General features: G+C 47.8%; 1 protein-coding gene across 2 annotated transcripts in view; it reads left to right on the forward strand.

Moving 5' to 3' along the window:
- Positions 1 to 256: 256 nt before the first annotated feature.
- The window catches only part of UBQLN4 (ubiquilin 4), a 30297-nt gene continuing 7849 nt past the window's right edge, over positions 257 to 22704 (forward strand). The window contains exons 1-6 of one of the 2 annotated variants that reach the window (XM_077464171.1): positions 257 to 431; positions 12584 to 12735; positions 15316 to 15503; positions 16181 to 16443; positions 18602 to 18760; positions 20360 to 20588. In XM_077464171.1, coding sequence (XP_077320297.1) covers positions 318 to 431; positions 12584 to 12735; positions 15316 to 15503; positions 16181 to 16443; positions 18602 to 18760; positions 20360 to 20588 — 1105 coding nt within the window. In that variant the 5' untranslated portion in view covers positions 257 to 317. The remainder of the gene's footprint in view (positions 432 to 12583; positions 12736 to 15315; positions 15504 to 16180; positions 16444 to 18601; positions 18761 to 20359; positions 20589 to 22704) is intronic. The other variant, XM_077464172.1, reaches the window with a different exon arrangement.

Here is a 22704-nt window from a genome sequence, read left to right on the forward strand (position 1 = left end):
GGTCGACGATTGGCCGAGCCGTCCTAGTGGCGCGCGAAACGCCGCCGTGTGAAGAAAGAGCTGGCGGCTGATTGGTCGGCAAGGTGTGGGGGTGGTGTCATGGTGATGGCGAGAGCTGTGTGCGTTCCGCGCCTCGTTTGGGAGCGGCGCGGCGATTGGCTGGGGGGCGGTCGGGTGGTGCGGAGGATGACGCAGCACATGGAAAGGGAGGCGCTTGTTCCTCCGGGCCGCTAGGGGGTCGCTGTAGCGGCGTGAGACAAAGCGCGGCGGGCTAGTTCTCGTGTGTTCCTCCTCTTGGGTGGGCGGGTGTGCAGAAGATGGCGGAGAGCGGCGCTGACGGTGCGCCGGGCAAGGGCCTGATCCGGGTGACGGTGAAGACACCGAAGGACAAGGAGGAGATCGTTATAGGGGACACGGCGAGCGTCAAAGAGGTGAAAGGGGGAGCTGGGATTTAACATTGGAGCACATGGGATGCTGTTGCCCACAGCAACCTGGTCCTGAGGCTGCTGTTAAGTAAATACAGTTGCTATGGGCAACAAACCCCCCCCATGTGACCCTGTTTTCATAAGCTGTTGCCTATAGCAACCGTTTTGTAAACTAAGACGCATAAGTGAGCCCTCTTTGGTTGCTACGGGCAACTGCTTGACTGTTATAGGTCATCATTTGGCCCCTCTGTGCTAGGCCAGGTCAGGGAGGGACATTGGGGTCTGCAGAGGGGGGCAGGGTGTTGGGGGGGTCCCTCCAGATTCCATGTCTCCTGCCCTTGATCCCTACCTGGAAGGTTATCGGGTGCCCAGACTGGCCATCGAGGGGGTGGCTGAAGGTTACACAAGGGTTTGCGGGGTGTCTTGGGTCTCCATGATGCTCATATTGAGGGGTGGGGGATCACATCGTGGGTGTCTTGGGTCTCCACGATGGTCATATTGAGGGGTGGGGATCACATCGTGGGTGTCGTGGGTCTCCATGATGGTCATATTGAGGGGTGGGGGATCACATCGGGGGGTGTCTTGGGTCTCCACGATGGTCATATTGAGGGGTGGGGGATCACATCGGGGGGTGTCTTGGGTCTCCACGATGGTCATATTGAGGGGTGGGGGATCACATCGTGGGTGTCTTGGGTCTCCACGATGGTCATATTGAGGGGTGGGGGATCACATCGTGGGTGTCTTGGGTCTCCACGATGGTCATATTGAGGGGTGGGGGTCACATCGGGGGGTGTCTTGGGTCTCCACGATGGTCATATTGAGGGGTGGGGGATCACATTGTGGGTGTCTTGGGTCTCCACGATGGTCATATTGAGGGGTGGGGGATCACGTTGTCGGTGTCTTGGGTCTCCACGATGGTCATATTGAGGGGTGGGGATCACATCGTGGGTGTCGTGGGTCTCCATGATGGTCATATTGAGCGGTGGGGGATCACATCGTGGGTGTCGTGGGTCTCCACGATGGTCATATTGAGGGGTGGGGGATCACATTGGGGTGTCTTGGGTCTCCACGATGGTCATATTGAGGGGTGGGGGATCACATCGGGGTGTCTTGGGTCTCCGCGATGGTCATATTGAGGGGTGGGGATCACATCGTGGGTGTCGTGGGTCTCCACGATGGTCATATTGAGGGGTGGGGATCACATCGTGGGTGTCGTGGGTCTCCATGATGGTCATATTGAGCGGTGGGGGATCACATCGTGGGTGTCGTGGGTCTCCATGATGGTCATATTGAGCGGTGGGGGATCACATCGTGGGTGTCGTGGGTCTCCACGATGGTCATATTGAGCGGTGGGGGATCACATCGTGGGTGTCGTGGGTCTCCACGATGGTCATATTGAGGGGTGGGGGATCACATTGGGGTGTCTTGGGTCTTCACGATGGTCATATTGAGGGGTGGGGGATCACATTGGGGTGTCTTGGGTCTTCACGATGGTCATATTGAGGGGTGGGGGATCACATCGGGGTGTCTTGGGTCTCCACGATGGTCATATTGAGGGGTGGGGATCACATCGTGGGTGTCGTGGGTCTCCACGATGGTCATATTGAGGGGTGGGGGATCACATCGGGGGGTGTCTTGGGTCTCCACGATGGTCATATTGAGGGATCACATCGGGGTGTCTTGGGTCATTTTGAGGCTGCAGAGTAAAGGCTTTGTCACCAGCACTCCAGAAAAGGGTCCGAAGCTTTATTGAACGATCACACCCCAGCCAATGAGAAGGATGTTTCAGAGCCACACAGGACCCCTCCACCAGGCATGTGATTTGAGGCTTCGGGATACCTTGGGTTCTCAGATGGAGTCGCTAGGCTTGGTGGGGGGAGTTGGGTTCCTGGATGGGTCATTTTGAGGTTGCCAGGTGCCTTGGGTTCATGGGTGGGTTTTTTGAGGCTGTACCCTGGGTTCTCAGATGGAGTCACTAGGCGTGGGGGGCGGGTAAGTTGGGTTCCTGGATGGGTCATTTCGAGGTTGCAGGGTGACTTGGGTCCCCAAATGTGGCGACTGGAAGTGTGGGACACCTTGGGCTCATGGGTGGGGTTTTTTGAGGCTCTACCTTGGGTTCTCAGGGTGGCTAGGAGTGTGGGGTGCCTTAGATTTCTGGATGAGTCATCTGGGACCACTGGGTAACTTGGGTTCTCAGATGGTGTGACTGAGAGTGTTGGGGTGTCTTGGATTCCTAGATGGTTATGATGACCTTTAGGTGGGGTGCCTTGAGTTTTCGGATGGGTTATCTTGGGCCACAGGTACCTTAGGTGCTCAGATGGAGTGACAGAGTTTGGAGTGCCTTAGGTTTGTGAATGGGTCATTTGAGGTTGCAGGGTGCCTTCAGTCCCCCGATGTGGTGACTGGGAGTGTGGGACACCTTGGGTTAATGGGTGGGTTGTTTGAGGCTGCACCTTTGGGTTCTCAGGTGGAGTGCCTTGGGTTCCTGGTTGAGTCATCCGTGACCACGAGGAAACTTGAGGGGGATCAGATGGCGTGACAGAGTATAAAGTGCCTTGGATTCATAGATGGTCATTTGAGGCTGTAGGGTGCCCTGGGCCCTCAGTTGGTGTCCCTTGGGTTCCTAGATCGGTTATGTGATGTTGCGGGGTGCTTTCAGTCTCCAAATGTGGTGACTGGGAGTATAGGACGCCATTGGTTGTTTGAGGCTGTACCTTGGGTTCCCAGATGGGGTGACTAGGAGTGCCTTGGATTACTGGATGAGTTATCTGGGACCACGGGGAGATTTGGGTGCTCAGATGGGGTGACAAGGAGCGTAGGGCATCTTGGATTCCTAGATGGTCATTTGAGGCTGCCAGGTACCTTGGGCCCTCAGATGATGTGACTGGGAGCGTGGGGTGCCTTGGGTTCTTGGATGTGTTATTTGAGGTTGCAGGGTGCCTCGAGTTCCCAATGTGGTGACTGGGAGTGTGGCCCGCCTTGGTTTCATGGGTGGGTTGTTTGATGCTGTACATTTGGTTGCCAGGTGGAGTGTGGGGTGCCTTGGGTTCCTAGATGGTCATTTGAGACTGTACCTACGGTTTTCAGACACGGTGGCTGGAAGTGTGGGTTGCCTTGGGCTTTAGGAAGGGTCATTTGAGTCTGCAGAGTACCTTGAGTCCTCAGATGGGATGTTTTGAATTCCTGGATGAGTCATCTGGGACCATGGGGTAACGTGGGTACTCGGATGGTGTAATTGGGAGTGTAGGGTGCCTTGGATTCCTCGATGGTCATTTGAGGCTGCAGGGTACCTTGGGCCCTCACCATGGAGTGTGGGGAGTGCCTTGGGTTTCTGGATGAGACCTCCGGGACCACTGGGTAACTTAGGTACTCAGGTGGCGTGACTGAGTGTGGAGCGCCATGAATGGCTTGGGTTTCTGTCTGGGTCAGCTGGGGCCACGGGTTACATTTTGGTGCTCAAATGGGCTAACTGGGAGTTAACTAAGGTTCCCAAATGGGTTATCTAGAGCTTCAGGGTACCTTAGGTCTTCAGATGAGGCATCTTGGAGTGTGGGGTGCCATTGGGTTCCTGGATGGGTCATGTAGGGCCAGGGGCTACCTGTGGTAGTGATGAAGGGGTGATGCTCCTGGACAGGTCATCTGAGTCCATGGGCAACCTTGGGTCCTCATATGGCTTGTCTAGGAATGTGGGGTGCCTTCGGTCTCCTTGATGGGTTTTATGGTCCTGTGATTTATCTTGAGTCCTCTGAAGCAATGTTTGAGAATGTGGTATGCCATTGGGTTCCTGGATGGGTCATCTCTGGCCATGGGGTAATTTGGGTCCCTAGTTGGGTTTACAGGGAGTGTTCGTTGCCATGGATCCCTAGTGTCATCTGGTGTCACAAGTGCCTTAAATCCTCCGATGACTTGTCTGAGAACGGTAGGGTACCTGGGGTCTCCAGGTGGCTTATGTGGAATTGTAGGATGTCTTGGGTTCCTGGATGGATCATATCTGGCCAATAGCGTACCTTGGGCTTTTAGATGGAGGTGCCTTGAGTAGTTCCTGGACAGCTCATCTGCAAACACGGGGGTTGAGCTACTAAAACTGGAGCGTGCAAAATTTGGTGCAGCTCTGCATGGTAGCCAATCGGCTTCTAACTTCAGATTGTTTAAGCTTAAAAAAACGAAACATGGGACCTGATTGATCTATGCACAGCTCCAGTTTTGTCCCCAGATCAGCTTTGGGGGGGTGGGGGGACTGCAGAATGCCTAGGGTCCCTTCACGGCTTCTGAGTGCGAGGTTCCTCCGATGGTTGCCTCAGAATTCGAGGAACCCTTAGGCTTCTTGGGAGCATGATGGGGTACCTTGGCTCCCAAGATAAATCATCTGGAAGTGCAGGCTGTATCCTGTCCTCTAATGGGGGTCAATCCTGATCTTTAGGGGGGAGGTTGCCTTACAAAAAGGGGAAGGCATTGATGAAACCGATTTGTAATGATTGATGAGAAGATGGCACTCTCATATTAGCAGCCAGTGAGGTCTACTACTTTTTCGTAGGAAATTAAAACATGTTTCTATGACAACAGCAAAGTGTTTGTTCCTTTTTTTTTTCCTATTAAATGTACCAAATCTGATCAGTGAATACTGGAGCTGGATTCCTCAATACTGCTTTTGCAGAATGGAAATTGATTTCTTCCTACGGCCTTTTCTCCATGATTTCTTCACTCTGGCTTAGTGTTGTGTCATCAGGAATTCGAACTATGCCGGGCAGGGTGGCCCAGTTTATTGTAGGAGTCATGGGTGACCTGCTGATTCAGACATACTGGGTGAGCAGAAGGGGATGTAACCATGTGATCTGCCCAGTCCAATAAAGCATTGACACCCAACAGTTCTTATTTCTATAAAAAAAAAAAAAATCCTAAATTTTTCAAGCTTAGGCCAAGGTTCCTCAACAGGAGGTTAGGGGTTCCGTGAGCAGTTTCTGCCGATCAGTTCTCACTGACGCCATTGATCTTTTTAGCTCTCTATAAGGGAAGTCATTCCTCCCAATGACCAAGTGCCCACTGACCATCACACTAATGTATTATTAGATCTAGTATTTTTTTTTAGCAGAGGTCCCCCCGAGAACTTTATTTTAAGGGTTCCTCTGTGTTGGAAAGGTTGAGAGAGGCTCGTTTAGGCAGTTTCTTATAATGCATAGTTTTGGTAGAGCTACAGTTGATTGAGTCTTAGTCATTTAACTGGTATGGTTCTACATTGGGTGGGAGGGGGGGAATGTTTATTCAAAACCACTTCCAGCCATAACCTCACATTGTTTTCTTTGGAAGTACACTATATTACCAAAAGTATTGGGGCACCCGCCTTTACATGCGCAGGAACTTTAATGGCGTCTTAGTCTGTGGGGTTCAATACTGAGTTGGCCCAACCTTTGCAGATATAATGGCTTCAACTCTTCTGGGAAGGCCGTCCACAAGGTTTAGGAGTGTGTCTAGGTTGGCTCACAGTCTCCAATCTAATGCCGCATACACGTGGTCGGATTTTCCGACAGGAAATGTTGGATGTGAGCTTGTTGGTGGAAAGTCCAACCGTGTGTGTGTTCCATCAAACGTTTGTTGTCGGACTTTCCGACAACAAATGTTGGCTAGCAGGTTCTCAAGTTTTCTGCCAACAAATTTTTGTTGGACTTTCTGATGGCGTGTAGACAAGTCTGTTGCACAAAAATCCATGCGTGCTCGGAATCGAGTATGAGCCGGAAGCGCTCGGAAACTAGCGTTTGTATTCAGATATCCCATCGGCTCGCCGTACGTCTATGTTCGTAATTGTTGGCCAACGTTTGCTTGACCGTGTGTATGCAAGACAAGTTGGAGCCAAAACCCTTTAAACAAAATTCCACTGTTTTGTTGTCGGAAAGTCCAATTGTGTGTGCAGGGCATAATTCATCTCAAAGTTGTTCTATGGGGTTGAGGTCAGGACTCAGGCCAGTCAAGTTCCTCCACCCCAAACTCGCTAGTGCAGGGAGCATTTTCAAGTCGGACTGACTTGTGTCGGACTAGTTAAGACGGCTCCCCTAGGGAATCATAAATTTGCACATGTCATGCGACATGAGCTCCCAATGTCAGAGCATTTGTGTGAACTCAGCCCAATTCATCCCAAAGCTGTTCTATTGGGTTGAGGCCAGTCAAGTTCCTCCACCTCAAACTCGCTCATCCATGTCTTTATGGCCCTTGCTTTTGTGCACTGGTCCGAATCATTTGGTGGAGGGGGGATTATGGTGTGGGGGTTTTTTCAGGGGTTGAGCTTGGCCGCTTTAGTTCCAGTGAAGGGAACTCTTGAGGCGTCATCATACCAAGACATTTTGGACAATTTCATGCTCCCAACTTTGTGGGAACAGTTTGGGGATGGCCCCTTCCTGTTCCAACATGATTGCGCACCAGTGCACAAAGCAAGGTCCATAAAGACACGGATGAGCAAGTTTGGGGTGGAGGAACTTGACTGGCCTGCACAGAGTCCTGACCTCAACCCAATAGAGTGGAGACTGCAAGCCAAGCCTTCTCGTCCAACATCAGTGCCTGACCTCACAAATGGGCTTCTGGAAGAATAGTCAAACATTCCCATAGACACACTCCTAAACCTTGTGGACGGCCTTCCCAGAAGAGTTGAAGCTGCTATAGCTGCAATGGGTGGGCTAACTCAATATTGAACCCTACGGACTAAGACTGGGATGCTATTAAGGTTCATGTGGGTGTAAAGGCAGGTGTCCCAATACTTTTGGTAATATAGTGTATGTGAGGACACTTATAACGATAGCATGACTTGGCTGTGAGAGTAAAGTGATAAGTGAATGCTGCTCCCAACTCTCCACTGGGAATCATGACACCAAAGTCGAGGATGATGTAAATGTTGCATTTTCAGACATGCTTGCTATTTGTTTTGTTTTGCCCTTCCCTGTTTTTATTTCTTCTTCCTGTCGATTTTTTTTTTTTTTTTGTAAAGTTTAGAGTGCCTATGAGATTAGCATTGCATGGATAATACGTGTGTGTTTTTTTTTTTTTTTGTTTGTTTATTTTTTTGAGTGGGTACGAGTACCGATAATTGTGCTACAAAATGAATGGGATCAAATTGCACTACAAAGAATTGCTTTCAATTTGTACACTAGTGTGGTGCGATTTCTGTGCGGTTTCCCATTTCTAGTCACTATGACTAGCTTGGGATCACACAGGAGCGGTGGGGGAAGCCACAAGTGATTCGGACAGGAATTCCGCCACTCTCCTGTTCAGATCAAATGCAATTTTTTTTTTTTTCTTTTTTTTGCCGTGCGATTTTGTACGGGTGCAAATCGTACCACCAAAGGTTTGGGGTATCCAATACTTGTGCAAATGCTTGGTATCGGTGCAATCCTAATGTTAAAGCCAAAGTTGAATCTGCTTAGAGTTTTTCCTTCCCTGGCTCCTTCCCTTTAGATCAGGGGTCTCCAAACTGACAGCCCCTCAGCTGTTGTGAAACAAGTCCCATGAGGCATTGCAAGGCTGGCATTTCTATGCATGACTCCCACAGGCAGAGGCACGATGGGACTTGTAGTTTGGCAACAGTTGGAGGGCCACCAGTTTGAGACTCCTATAGATATGACCTTTCCATTTGCATACCTTAGTTTACTCCCAGTGATGTCATCACCGGGTCTCTGGGCTTTTCTATACAGTGCAGACAGATCACGGCTGGTGGGAGGGGCCAGGAGGACACTGTACATAGCTTCCTGAAAATAATCCCAGCGCCCTGCCTCAGTACTCTTCTGATGCAAGCAGTGGGAGGAGTTGTACAAATATCAAAATGCCGCGCTGGGTGTGTCAGTCAGGTGGGTATTTTGCAGATGGGTATAGGTAACTCCCACGTGTGATGCTGAGCCATCGTGATTGACAGAACTGAAATCCTGAATGAAAAGGGAGGGCCAGGGCCCATCAGGCTTGGAAGGAAAGAGCTTAGATGATGTGTCCCAGCCATGAAACTGTCAGTCGCTACCGCTCTATACTCTGTTCCTCCAGTGCTCACAGGAGCACCAGGCTGGAAAGGGGCTGGAGCTGCGTGCCGGGAGGAGGAGGAAGCTGGAGCTGCGTGCCGGGAGGAGGAGGAAGCTGGAGCTGCGTGCCGGGAGGAGGAGGAAGCTGGAGCTGCGTGCCGGGACGAAGCCGAAGCTAGTTATCAATCGGGCAGTTTAATGGATCACAACAATATGGTCTGTATTGGGGAGGCCCGTGCATTGTGAGCGCACGGTCGACACCCCCCCCCCCCCCCCCCCCGTCCATGCACCCATCCCCTTTCAGGATGCCGAACGCATGGATTCCTATTGCGGCGGTGGGAGGGAGTGGTACTTTTTGAAGCACCTGTTTAGAGCCAGAGGCTTTAATGGGCTTCAAAATAGGGTGGGCTCAGAGTGTGTCCTGATCCCACCCAATTGTGTGCCGATAGCGAATTATTTTTTGCTATTTTCGCATTAACGCTCCTCCTCGCCAATCGGGGAGGCAGGTCGTCAGACCTGTTTCCTGAAAGGATGCCCTGCCTCTTAGGAAGAGGTGGCACAGAGAAGACATGAGGATGGACATTCCCGCCACGGCTACTGGTGGTAAGTGCGGGACCACCTACGGGGATGCTGTTAGAGAGCTGGGAGGGGTGTCGGAGCAGCGAGTGGGCTATGTATGATGGAAGCAAGTGGCTGCGTATGATGGCACAGTGAGGCTGCAATTGGGGGGGGGGGTGGTCAGTATTTTTCAGTTCGTTTGCACCCCCCAAAAATTTTGATCACCAGCCGCCACTGGTCTGGATCCTTCCAGAGCTCGGAGCGGCTCTCTGATGTCAGCTGAGAGTGGGGTTTAGCCCGTTAGCTGGCTCGGGGTCACAGGAGAGCAAAAGTGGGTGCACTCATGACCTGATCTGACCAAAAAAAAAGCGTTGGGCAACACTTCTCTTTTAAGGGTAATCAATGGCTTTTTGCCAGTGTGCGCTTCTCAGGCATTTACGCACTCCCAATACTCCTGTTTACATTTTCTAAAACGTAAGTAGGAAATGAAGCTGGGGTGGTTGGAGCCCCTCGTAATGGGCAGAGCTAGGAACTTAACCCAGAGATCACACCAACAAACTACCTGAACGATAGAACAGACTGTCAAGGGGTTAACTGTGCCACTTAAATTACCCCATTCCTTCCCCTGCTGCCTGAAACATGTTTGAATGCTGGAACTGTGCAGTAGCATACAGTCTGATGACCACCTGTGAGTTCTTAATTTGTGGTGATGAGGGCATATTATCGGGTACCGCACCCGTGTTTTCTGGCCCTTGCCTCGGCCAGACTTGGCGAAATTGCTTTTCGAGCTTTGGCACAGCTGACACATGGGGTCATTTCTCATATAATGTTGCAATTGTAGCCTTCCATTGAAGCAGCTGAGTTTTCCCCGGAGCGGAGCCGTTCATGATCACACACTGAGAAATCTTTGTGTAATTAGCCTCTTGACAATTGTGAGATACCAGGCACGCTCTTCATCAGAGGTTTCTGTAACGTGGGCAAACTACCAGAGGCCTGATTATACGAGGTGAACCAGAAATGTTTAAAGACCGTCAATTCCCAGAAAGCCAGACTTTCGAGAGGTGGGTAAAATGTGTAAATGCATCTGATCCACTAGTAGCAGGTCCAGGCCCCACTTCTGGGACAAGTAGATGGCTTTATTATCTTTCCAGCCATATATGTTGGCCCCGTATAAAGTCTTCTGGGAATTATGAAGCTAAGAGATACAGATTCTTGATGCAGTTTTGAGCTTGTACCCAGGATCCAGGACCACATATTATTGGCTTAGAAAGAAAAAAGAAAGTTATCCATTCTGTGAAAATACTGGTCCATTCACATTGCAACATTTGTGCAGATATATATATGTGTGTGACTGAGGAGATCTTGCCTATATGACCTTGTTGAGTGTCCCATTCCAAAACCATGGTCGTTAATATGGAGTTGGCCTCCCTTTTGCAGCTATAACATCCTCCACTCTTCTAGGAAAGGCTTTCTACAAGATTTCTGGAGTGCACATTCAGCCAAAAGAACGTTTTGTGATGTCCGGGCTCACCATCAATGTTCCAATTCATCTCAAAGGTGTTCAGTAGGGTTTAGGTCAGGGCTCTTCCATCACACCAAACTGGTCAAACCATGTCTTTATGGAGATGGTCCATCCACAGCAACCATTTTTTAGAGAGCTAAGCGCTCTTCAGGACTCTATGCAGAGGACACTTGTGTTCTTCTACGCAAGTTGGTCAAACCATGTCTTTATGGTGCTGGCCACCATTTATGGGGTTAGGTACTAATGTTGGATGAGAAGACTTGGCTCACCATTATTGTTCCAATTCATCCAAAAGGTGTTCAGTTGGGTTGAGGTCAGGGCTCTCTGAAGGCCGCTTGATGTCCTCCACACAAAATTGATCAAATCTTGACTTTATGGAGCTGGCCCACCCACAGAAGAGAATTTGGCAGTCATGTTTGGCAGTGTGAGGGTCTACCTATCTTTTCAAGCTTTGCTATATGGCTAACAGTTTGTGAATGTATAGGTAGATACTCACACTGCCAGATATAACTTCTGTGGTTGGGCTAGCTCCATAAAGACATTGTCTGACCAGTTTGGTGTGGAGGACCTCAAGTGGCCTACACTGAGCTCTGAACTCAACCCTACTGAACACCTTTTCGGTGAATTAGAACACTGATGGTGAGACAGGTCTTCTCTTTAAACCAGCCTGCGTGGAAGAACTCAAGTGTCCTGCAATAGTCTTGAAGAGGACTTGGCCCTTGAAAATCGGTTGTTGAATGGCTCCCATATGTGGTTATCTGTATTTTGGAGACTTGAGGTGATCCAAACCTCACAAAATGTTCTTCTATAATGGTATGTTCAGTGAGGTGTGATGGTTAAGTGTTCACAAACTCTTAGCCATATAGCGTAGCTTTAACACCTGGCTATAGCACCTCGTTGGGCATCCCATTCTAAAACATGGACATTAGTATGACATTGCCGCCCTCGCGTTCGGAGTGTGTCCTAGGGAATGTGTGTCCATTCAGTAAAAAAAACATTTGTAAGGTAGGGACTAATACTGGATAAGAGAACCTGGCTCACCATTACTGTTCCAATTTATCTCATAAGTGTTCAGTAGGGTTGAGGTCAGGGCTTTGTGTAGACCACTCAAGTTCATCCCTATCAAACTGTTCACACAATGTCTTTTATGAAACTGGCTTTGTACATATGCACACAGTCATGGTGGAACAGAAAGGTCCCTTTCCCAGCTGTTACCACAAGGCTAGAAGATCACAAGTGTCCGAAATGCCCTCGTATGCTATGAATACTTGAATCACCTGAACTCAATCCTTTGGAGGGGTGTTCACTTACTTTTGGCTATATAGTAGATTTGATGGTCAGGTGTCCACAGATGTTTGGCCATACGGTAGCATGTATGGGTCTCTTGAGGAGAACCTGAGGCAGGTGGCTGTGAGGTTTTCATGAAGTACATCACCCTACCAGCTCATCAGCATGTTGACGGAGAAACCAGGGAAGGCAAAACCTGCTAAACTTTTAACATTTCCCTAGATCAGTGGTCTCCAAACTGTGTGGCCGTGTGCTTGCCCTTATCCAGCCCTTGGATCACCATGCCTCCTATTGACTCCCAACAACAAGGCACCATGTCTTTGGCTGTGGGGCATAATTCTTCCCTCTATTCAATGGTGGCGCACTATTCCTTCCACTGAGGACAATGGGGCTTAATTTCTCCTGGTGACTCAAATGATGGGGCACTATTTTACTTTTTTTTTTTTTTTTTTTTTTTGGCTAGGACATTTCCTACTCCCACTGGCCATTGTTTGGGCCTCTTAAAGTCTTAAGGACAATGAACTGGCCCTTTTTTTTATAAAGTTTGGAGACCCTTGCCCTAGATTATGGGACTTTGCTAGGCTGTGTTCTTTTTCAGAAATCTGCTCACCAGGCGTTTGCTAGCTACCAGTTCAGTTTAAAGAAAAACTCCAACTGGGCATATGTAAGTTGGGGGGGGGGGGGGGGACAAAAACTTGAGGATAATTGTGAGGATCTGGTTTATAGTTTTTTGTTCTCACGTTTTTCATAGCGATCTTGGAATTCTATCTAACAAAACTGTCATCCTGTCCTGTCTGTTGCAGTTCAAAGAGGAGATCTCCAAACGATTCAAAGCCAAGAAGGATCAGCTGGTACTGATCTTTGCCGGGAAGATCTTGAAAGACGGCGACACGCTAAACCAGCACGGCATCAAAGACGGTCTCACGGTCCATCTGGTGATCAAGACGGCGCAGAAGTGAGTGCGGGATTTTTGGTGCAGGCCTATAGGATGGGGGTGGGGGATCGCGGAGATTGTGTCTTTCAACCTTATGAGGCTGAATCGTGGAAATTGTGTGCCACCGATTGGCCCTGCTCCATATATTGTCCATCGGAGCTGGTGTGCCCATCAAAATGCACATCTTTCTGTGTTTCGGTGGTGATAACTCAGTTTGGAATTCCAATAACTTTTTGAATTCCATGATGGGTCCTGTGAGTTGATAGAGATTTTGCTCTCTCCAGCAAGGATTCAGACAGCATATGGAACCTAATAGAAGTGGTGGTAAACCTTTTATGTAAGCCCAATTAAGTAACTGGCCTCAGGTGATGCACAGAGATGAAACAAATCCTCCTACATAAGTTGTACCTGTCTATCTGCAGCCTTCTCTTCTCCACAGCTCCTACAAAGTGCAGATTTACACACTGCACAGCATAGAGCAGAGTGTAATCTGAGACCTGAGTGGAGTAAATACACACCCTTCTTGTTGGGAAGCATGCACAGCTTAGGCTGTCGCTGTATTGCAGGGGGTGCAGGGCTATCCTCCAGGATTCTATGCTGACGGCAAGGCCTGTCAGAAGTGACTCATGTATATAGTAGAGGGAAGAGAGAGCAGATAGGGACCACACTCTGGATTGAGGCAAGTACAAACTATAGAAGGATATGCTTTGTTCCTTTTTCATTTCCGAGGTTTAAGACCATAAAGCTGAACTCCAGGCAGATATAAAAGACACACAAAATGCAGCTCTGTAATTATAAATACATTATTAACCACGTAATGCTCAAGTAAGTTCTGAGGTTTGAGTGGGGATCTCTGAATGATGGGTGCAGCTGCAGGCATCATTCAGATATCCATCTTTCAGCCGACGATCCTTCTTGCGGAAGGGGATGCCCTTCTCGCCGCCCTCGGGTGCTTTCACCGGCGAGCCGGACAAGGAATCCGTTGGTGTTGGAAGCTCGCCATAGAGAATACCAGCACCTGGCAGTCTCTATGATCTTCAGAGGCCTGGGCGTCGTGTTATGACGTCATGTCCGGCCTGGCAGTTGTAAATATTGCTGTGTAGTCAGCTGGCAAAGGCCAAGATAGATAGATAGATATATCTCTATATCTATCTATTTATTTATTTTTTTATATCTGTGGTTAGATGGAAAAAGTGGGAGATTCCTCCATCCACACAGTTTAGCGAACATGGAGAAAAATCTGTTGCACTTTTTCCATCTAACCATAGAAAATCTGCAGATAATCTGTAGGTGTATGGCCAGCTTTAGACTGAAATTCTTTCATTTTGTTGGGTACTCTGTAAAATATTTGTGGAATTTTGATCGAAAATCCACAAGGGCTGCAGTATGTACTGAGCTAGTCCCAAAACAAATATAGTGGTGCCTGTGCTGTTTACCTACTTGGTATTTTCCATGGTGAGTGATCTTTGAACGTCTCGGAGTGCAGTTGGATTGTCATTACTTGTGCATTCAAAGCTGAATGCAAATCTTGCTGATCCAGGAGCTAATCGTAAGGGAGACAAACCGTCCTGTGCAAAGCAACGATCATGATGTGCCGAAGCCATAGGCTGCAGATAAAGGGCTCATTCACACTTGCTTTGAACTCTGAAGAGCAATCTGCCTTCAGATCACTCTTTAGAGAGAATTTGACAGGCGGGTAGGAGCCGTTCTGTCTCCTTCGAATCCCCTACTTTACCCCTTGGAACCCCTCACTAATGTGACCACAAGCGCATGCAATTGCGGGGTGATTGTAGTTTAAAGGAGAACTATGGATTTTGGAAGGCGCCAGGAAGGATTATAACTCCTCTGTTTTTTTTTGTTTTTTTTTTTTTTATTGATTTTTTTTTTGCCATCTTTGTCCCATTGTGGAGATTTTCCCTTCACTTCTTGTACCATAACAAAACAGTGAGAGGAAATGCCAGCAAATTATCCACTCTCTAGGACCAGGCCTATTTTTCAGACTCAAGTTAAAATCTGTATATATTTATTTTTTTTGTTACTTGGAACCCCCAAACATATATTGTGTGTGTGTGTGTTTTTATATATATATATATATATATATATATATATATATATATATATATATATATATATATATATATATATATATATATATATATATATATATATATAAAAATAAAATTGGGCTAACTTTACTGTTGTCTTATTTTTATAATTAAAAAAAGTGTGCTTGTAGGACAGCTGTGCAAATACATTGTGACAGTAATGAATATATATTTTAGAGAATAAAATGGTTATTGCAATACTTTCTCACGCTGTATTTGCGCAGCGGTCTTACAAGCGCACTTATTTTTATAAAGCTGGCAGGACTGGCTTCCATTTGTGACCGCCATTTGCGATCACCGATCCTTCCCACTGCTTTATTGTTCAGAACTTTTTATTAAAGGGATGCCAGCGGGATGGGTTAAATTTTTTTTTTTTTTTTTTTTTTTGTCTGTAGAACTGGATTTACTGGTGTTTCTTGGTGTGTGTGTGTGTGTTTTTTAGTTTCTGGAGTAGAGATTTATTTTAAAAAGCTGATTAACGACTTTGATTTTGCAGGTCACAGGACCCATCAGCCACAGCCGCTGCTACTGCTGCTGCAGTTGCTGCTTCCACTGCCGCCGCTAGTCCTGCAAGCAATGATCCCCCTCCTACACAGACCACCTCTACACCTGAGGCAGAGACCCCCAGAGCGAGCACTGGAACCACGGCCACAGCCGACAGAACCACGTCCTCGGGTATCTTGTGTAAGTATGGCTGCTGTGGGAGAAGTCATTACCTTAGAGCTGTAATTCTTTGTATGGCTGATGTGCTGGTAAAGAGCTGCTCGGGTATTAAAAACTGCTTTAGAGAACAAATATAATCAGGAAACTGTTAACCAGTTCAGCTCTGCCCTAATGCTGTTTTTATTGCTACAGGGCAGCACCTGTGCGTGCCAGATCACGTGTATACATACGTGATTTGACATGGGGGGTGGCGCACGCTCCGGCCGCTACTGGTTACACACAGCAAGAGCCGATCATGGCGCTCGCTGATGGTGAGGAAAAGAGACAAAGCAGGGATCTGCCTATGTAAATTTGCTATGTACATTTTTCCCAGGTTTTGCCTTAGTGTAGGTGTGTGTTGGGCCCCTTTCACATGGGATGGACTCTGCCAGCCATCCCACTGACAGGGAGAGTATACAAGTGAGGCCACACACAGTCATCCCACTGACAAGGGAGGGAATACAAGTCAAAAACTACACATACAACCATTCCAAGAGGTAAGGTTACACTAATAGGGCAAAACAAGTAGACAGACCATTCTAACTCTTACACATGTGGCACTTACAAAAAAGCAAATCTGCAATGAACATTTTTAGTTTTGTGAGGGTATCTCCTTTTGCTCTATTTTTTATATATATAATTATTTGCATCTCTTCCAGCTGGTTTCGGTGGCCTGGCAGGACTGAGCAATCTAGGCATGGGTTCCTCCAACTTCATGGAGCTCCAGCAACAAATGCAGCGCCAGCTGATGTCCAACCCTGAGATGCTGGCCCAGATCATGGAGAACCCCCTGGTGCACAATATGATGTCTAACCCGGATCTTATGAGACAGATGATCATGGCCAACCCTCAGATGCAGCAATTGATGGAGAGGAATCCGGAAATCAGCCATATGTTGAACAACCCAGAGCTCATGAGACAGGTATGCGAGTTCTGATGGTGCATTGCGTCTGTCCTGCTAATCTGAGCTCCTCTGTATGGGAATTGTACTACTTGGATACACCAGCTTCCTCTGTGTTGCCTATGTGAGCGCCTCCTGTATGGGAACTGCTTGGCTAGGTCTACCATATCCGCTCTGCCTTCTGTTCTGCCTACCTGAGATATTCCATATGGGTGCTGCTTGCTTATAGCTACCATCCCTACCCTTCCATCTTCATATGGGTGCTGCTTGGCTATTGCTACCATCTCTACCCTTCCATTTCCATATGGTTGCTTATTACTACCATCTTTACCCTTCCATATCCTCCATATGGGTGCTGCTTGCGTATCGCTACCATCTTTACCCTTCCATCCCCATATGGGTGCTGCTTGCTTATTGCTACCATCTCTACCCTTCTGTAATGAAACGTCCCACACTCCGCTTGAGTAATTTTGTCATATACCTCTTCCTCCCAGTCTGAATATAGATATTCCACCTGCTAACAACCAGAAAACAAGACAATACTCGTTTGGTTGCTGAACATGAACTGTTTTATTTGAGCTGACACACAAATATATACAGCAGGCTGACAATACAAACTGTAACCAGAAACCTAATTAACACGAGCTAGTTTACTAATCATTTATCCAGACTTGGTGACTCGGAGATATGACCTTTCAGGGTAGACTTGCCGTCTTCTAGCTCGCTGACTGTTCAATGCACATTATCATAAATCTCAACACAGAACTCCTTCACACAATAGCAAGGTTAATTGGCACAAACAACAATGGGTGAAAGACTTGGAAGCCATACTAGACTTATTTACATTATAGCAGACAGGTGGCTGGAGTTGATGTCCTCAGCATCTTCTTCTAACAGTATGTGTCCCAACAGTATGAATCAGCCGCTAGTTTTAATATGGCAATTACATGGTTCCCAGAGTCTGTGTCTTGGGGGGACATGGACCTGAATCTAAAGTAACGCCACCTCAAGTGTGCCCAGGCATACAGCTTACAAAGAGCACCGTTCTCCCAAAATCCAGGGTTCCATAATCAGTAGGCCAGCATTCAGTCCCCTCCAAAAGCCTATGTCCCGGGCAAGTCCATCACACCTTCCATCTCCATATGGGTGCTGCTACCATCTCTATCCTTTCTTCCCCATACGGGAGCTGCTTGCTTATAGCTACCATCTCTACCCTTCCATCGCCATATGGGTGCTTATTGCTACCATCTTTATCCATCGATCTCCATATGGGTGCTGCTTGCTTATGGCTACCATCTCTACCCTTCCATCCTCTCCAATGGGTGCTGCTTGCTTATCGCTACCATCTTTACCCTTCTCTGTCCTGCCCACCTGAGCCCCTATGGGGTCTGAAGGCTCCTCCATATTTGAAGTGTACCACCTATGACCACTCTTCTACCTTTTTAATACTCCTTTGCTATAAGCACTAAATTCCCTTCCTTATCTGGCTGTGTCTTGTAAAGACTCTTTCAGATGTAACCCATTTCTAAAATATGACAATCGGAAGATCTTAATTTTTTATTTTTATTTTTTCTTCAGGGCACAGAGTGAAAGTTGATTAGGAAAGAGACTTGCACTTACTGATTGGTGGTTGGTCAATTGATCATGGTCATATATGATTTGGGCACTGTGTGGCTAAGTGATTGACACACTTGACTTGCGGGTGTGGGATCATCCCACATTGGATCGAGTCCATCATGGACACTGTTTTTATATACAGTTCAAATGTTCTTTCCAGAATTCAGACAAAATGGCCTCTGATCCAGTTGGCCTGTGCTTGTGACTGTGTGAATGTTCTATGACAAGAATTGATGTGAATGTCCTTTTATCCTCTTAGTAATGCTATATAAGTACAGACCATATAGATATTCAGCTCTTCCTCTTCAGTGTGGGATTCACTGGCTGCTGTGTTCACATTTGTGTAATCGCAGTGCGTGTACACTCCCATAATGCACAGAGTCCCTCCCTTCTAATATGGCAGAGTGCAGCCGATGGAGAACATAATGTAATGTAAATGCTTTATTGCACGTGCTGCATGGTAAATAATACCAGCCCTCATTGATGAGTTTTGTTATTTGCATAAGCAAGTTTGCTGAACTGTGATATTTTAGCCTATATGACGGAAACGTTCTATTTTCAGACCATGGAGCTGGCTCGCAACCCGGCCATGATGCAAGAGATGATGAGGAACCAGGACCGAGCCCTCAGCAATCTGGAGAGCATTCCTGGGGGGTACAACGCCTTACGCCGCATGTACACCGACATACAGGAGCCCATGTTCAGTGCAGCCAGAGAGCAGGTAACCGCTGACTGCCACACCTCCTGTCCACCAGCAGAGGGAGCTGATCCACTTCCTCTTGGTGTATTTATTTCTCTATGCACTTAAAGCGGAGGTTCACACAAAAATGTAACCTCCGGTGTCACATTTGGCACCTTTCAGGGTGGAAGGGGGTGCAGATAACTGTGCTACCGCCATCTTCGCTAAGGGAATCAGGAAATGAAGCCTCAAGTCGTGCTGCGCAATCCGGATGGTCCCTGCTGTCTCTGGGACTCGTGCGGGAGGGGGGTGTTTGGGGAGGGGAAGAGGCGTAGACCCGGAAGTGGGTATTTGCACCCACTTCCGGGTCTACGCCTCTTCCCCTCCCAAAACACCCCCCCCCCCTCTCTCGCACGAGTCCCAGAGACAGGAACCATCCGGATTGCGCAGCACGACTTGAGGCTTCATTTCCTGATTCCCTTACCGAAGACGGCGGTGGCAGCACCCAAGTCGAGCGACAGATTGACTTCGGGTGCCAACATCGCGGGCGCCCTGGACATGTGAGTGTCCATATTTTAAACGTCAGCAGCTGCAGTATTTGTTGCTGCTGACTTTAAAAAAAAAGAATAATTTGGCAGACCTCCGCTTTGACTCTTTACATTTTTTTTGGGATTTGTACTCTTGCTTTAGTTTTTTTAATTTTATCATTTTAATTGCTGTCACAAGGAATGTAAACATCCTTGTGACAGGTACTCTTTATAGAGAGATCTGGGCTCCTATGCCCTTTCAAAGCATTCAAAACAGAAAGATCAGCTTGCTATGGGGAGACAGCCAAGATGCAGCTCTGTGTGTCCATTCAGACACAGGGCTACCATTCGGCCAGGGCCCTTTCTCCCCTGATTGGCTAGCTGACTTTGACAGCCGTGAGAGCCAGTGGCACCGCTGGTGTCTCTCAGCCAATCAGGAGGGAGAGTCCCAGACGACTGAGGGCTTTGTGGACATCGCTGGATAGAGAAGGGGGTACAGGTAAGTATTGGGGGTACTGGGTGGCCTGCTACACACAAGGCTTTTTATCTTAATGTATAGAATGCAATAAGATGGGGGGAGGGGGGGACCTTCTGCCGCTACAACCCCCTTAAGCAAATAAGGAAGTTTTTGTATCTTATTGCCACTGGGAGGCTGTCACGTTAGCAGTAGTAGCATTATAAGGGACCACTGGAAGGGGGGGGTGCTAAATCGGTTGCTATGGGCAAATCCTCTATATCTTCTGTTAATAGTCTTGTTAGGAGTAAATAATTATAGAAAGGGGTTCAGATTGTATCAGGACTGTTCTCCAAGTTCCCTCTGATACCTGTCAGGACCTAAGTATTTGCCCAGTGATGGGACAGATTAGAGATCCAATTGGGTTATCCTCTCCTTCTGCCAGAATCATGTGATCAAAGGCCTTAGGGGTTTGGTGGGGTGAGGTCTGTTTTGATGGTAAGGATCAGAGCACAGATCAGCTCATCCTTTCCTACAGCAGAGATCACGTGACCAAAGTCGATTTTCGTGAGGAAACTGGAAGGATCCTAGAATTGTTGTTTCTATTGAATTTTTGTGTTGTGCCATATTCTTGCCTCACTTTCTTCCATGTTCTTCCAGTTTGGTAATAATCCATTTTCCTCTGCTGGTGGCCCTGACGGCTCCGCCTCCCAGCCGCTGCGCACAGAGAATCGGGAGCCTCTCCCCAATCCTTGGAACCCTTCGTCATCCTCTCCCAGCCAGACATCCACTGGTGACGGGAATAGCGGCTCCACCACCACCACCACCACCAGCCAGACCAATCCCATTTCCAACCCGTTTGGCATCAGCGGTTCCAGTCTGGGGACAGGTATGATTTGCTGTGTTTTTTTGGTTGCTTGTTTCTTGGCACCTGTTGCTCAATTTTTCACATTGTCTTCAGTGCATCCAGAAAGTATTTGCAGCGCTTCACTTTTTCCACATTTTGTTATGTTGCAGCCTTATTCCAGAATGGATTAAATGTTATTTTCCTCAAAATTCTACAAACCATTCCCCATAATGCAGTGGTTGACAAATTTGCTTGGAATCTAGGAGCCAGCTAAAAAAGTTAGGAGCCAGGTCCGTGACGGCGATCTGGACCTGTCCCTGGCCTGACATGGAGACGAGCGAGGGGAAGATGGCCAACGGCCACCACAAGAGGGCGCCAGATTCCAGAAGGATCCATAGGATCGCAGAAGGCCTCAAAGCCGGGGGCTCAATTACCGGCCGCTGGCGGCCCGGCCCGACGCGATCACGCCGGGGGGGGGGGGGGTCCACGGAGACAGGATACCCCCAGCTGTGCTGCCCCAGGTCGCTAAATCTAGTCGCAAATGCGACCTGGCACCCGGGTTTTGTCGAGCCCTGCCATAATGACAACGTGAGAATTTTTTGTTTACATTTAATAAAAATAAAGGAAAAAAAATCCCATGTACACAAGTATCACAGCCTTTGTCATGACACTCAAAATTGAGCTCAGGTGCCTCCTGTTTCCACTGATCATCCTTGAGATGTTTCTACAACTTGATTGGAGGTAACCTGTGGTACATTCAGTTGATTGGACGTGATTTGGAAAGGCACGCACACCTGTCTATATAAAGGTCCCACAGCTAACAGTGCATGTCAGAGCACAAACCAAGCCATGAAGTCCAAGGAATTGTCTGTAGACCTCCCAGACAGGATTGTATGCAGGCACAGATCTGGGGACGGGTACAGAAACATTTCTGCAGCATTGAAGGTCCCAATGACTACAGAGCTCTCCATCTGTAAATGGAAGAAGTTTGGAACCACCAGGGTTCTTGCTAGAGTGGGCCACCCAGCTAAACTGAGCGATCGGGGGAGAAGGGCCTTAGTCATGGAGGTGACCAAGAACCCGATGGTCACTCTGACAGAGCTCCACCATTTCTCTGTGGAGAGAGGAGAACCTTCCAGCACAACTATCTCTGCTGTCCACCAATCAGGTCTGTATGGTAGAGTGGCCAGACAGAAGCCACTCCTCAGTAAAAGGCACATGACAACCCTCCTGGAGTTTGAAAAAGGCACCTGAAGGACTCTGGGACCATGAGAAACTAAATTCTCTGGTTTGATGCAGCAAAGGTTGACCACTTTGGCCTGAATGGCAAGCATAACATACTATGAGTATCGCCTCTGATTTACATAATTACATAGCATATAGAGTACCATCATCCAGAATGCACAGTATTAAAGAAAAAAACTGGGATAGAAGTGCCGGGTAGTCGCTCACGCTAACCCATAAGCAGTTCCATCCAACAGTATCATAAATTGGACTATACCGGTACTTGATAATAAGCAGAAAGACTAGTAAAATTTCATATAGTTTAATAAAGACCTAAAACAATAACAAAACATCACTGATTAAAATGCAATGGTATGTACACCGCAGTTAGAGCGTTCCTGAGGGATTCTCCACAGGAAAAGTTCAAACATGAAGGTGCACAGGGTTTCCTCTACTAGTTTCGTGGAACAAACCCCGCTTCTTCAGGAGGATATCTATACAAAATATCGTAAGCAACATTTATATAACTCATACATAAAAAGAGAGCAAAGAGCAACATGTCATGAAATTAATCATTTATCATAGACAAATTCATTGTATATTTAAAAAGGAGATCAGCTCACCCCAAATGGCAAGCATCATGTCTGGAGGAAACCAGCCACCGCTCATCACCTGGCCAATACCATACCTACAGTGAAACATGGTGGTGGCAGCATCATGGTGTGGGGATGTTTTTCAGTGGCAGGAACTGGGAGACTAGTCAGGATCGAGGGGAAAGATGAATGCAGCAATGTACAGAGACCTCCTTGATGAAAACCTGCTCTAGAGCACTTTGGACCTCAGACTGGGGCGAATATTCATCTTCCAACAGGAGAATGACCCTAAGCACACAGCCAAGATAGCAAAGGAGTGGTTGCGGAAAAACTGAGTCCTT

This window comes from Lithobates pipiens, unplaced genomic scaffold (genome assembly GCF_037356315.1).
Source record: "Lithobates pipiens isolate NorthernLeopardFrog02 unplaced genomic scaffold, aLitPip1_a1.2 Scaffold_30, whole genome shotgun sequence".
Taxonomy (NCBI): domain Eukaryota; kingdom Metazoa; phylum Chordata; class Amphibia; order Anura; family Ranidae; genus Lithobates; species Lithobates pipiens.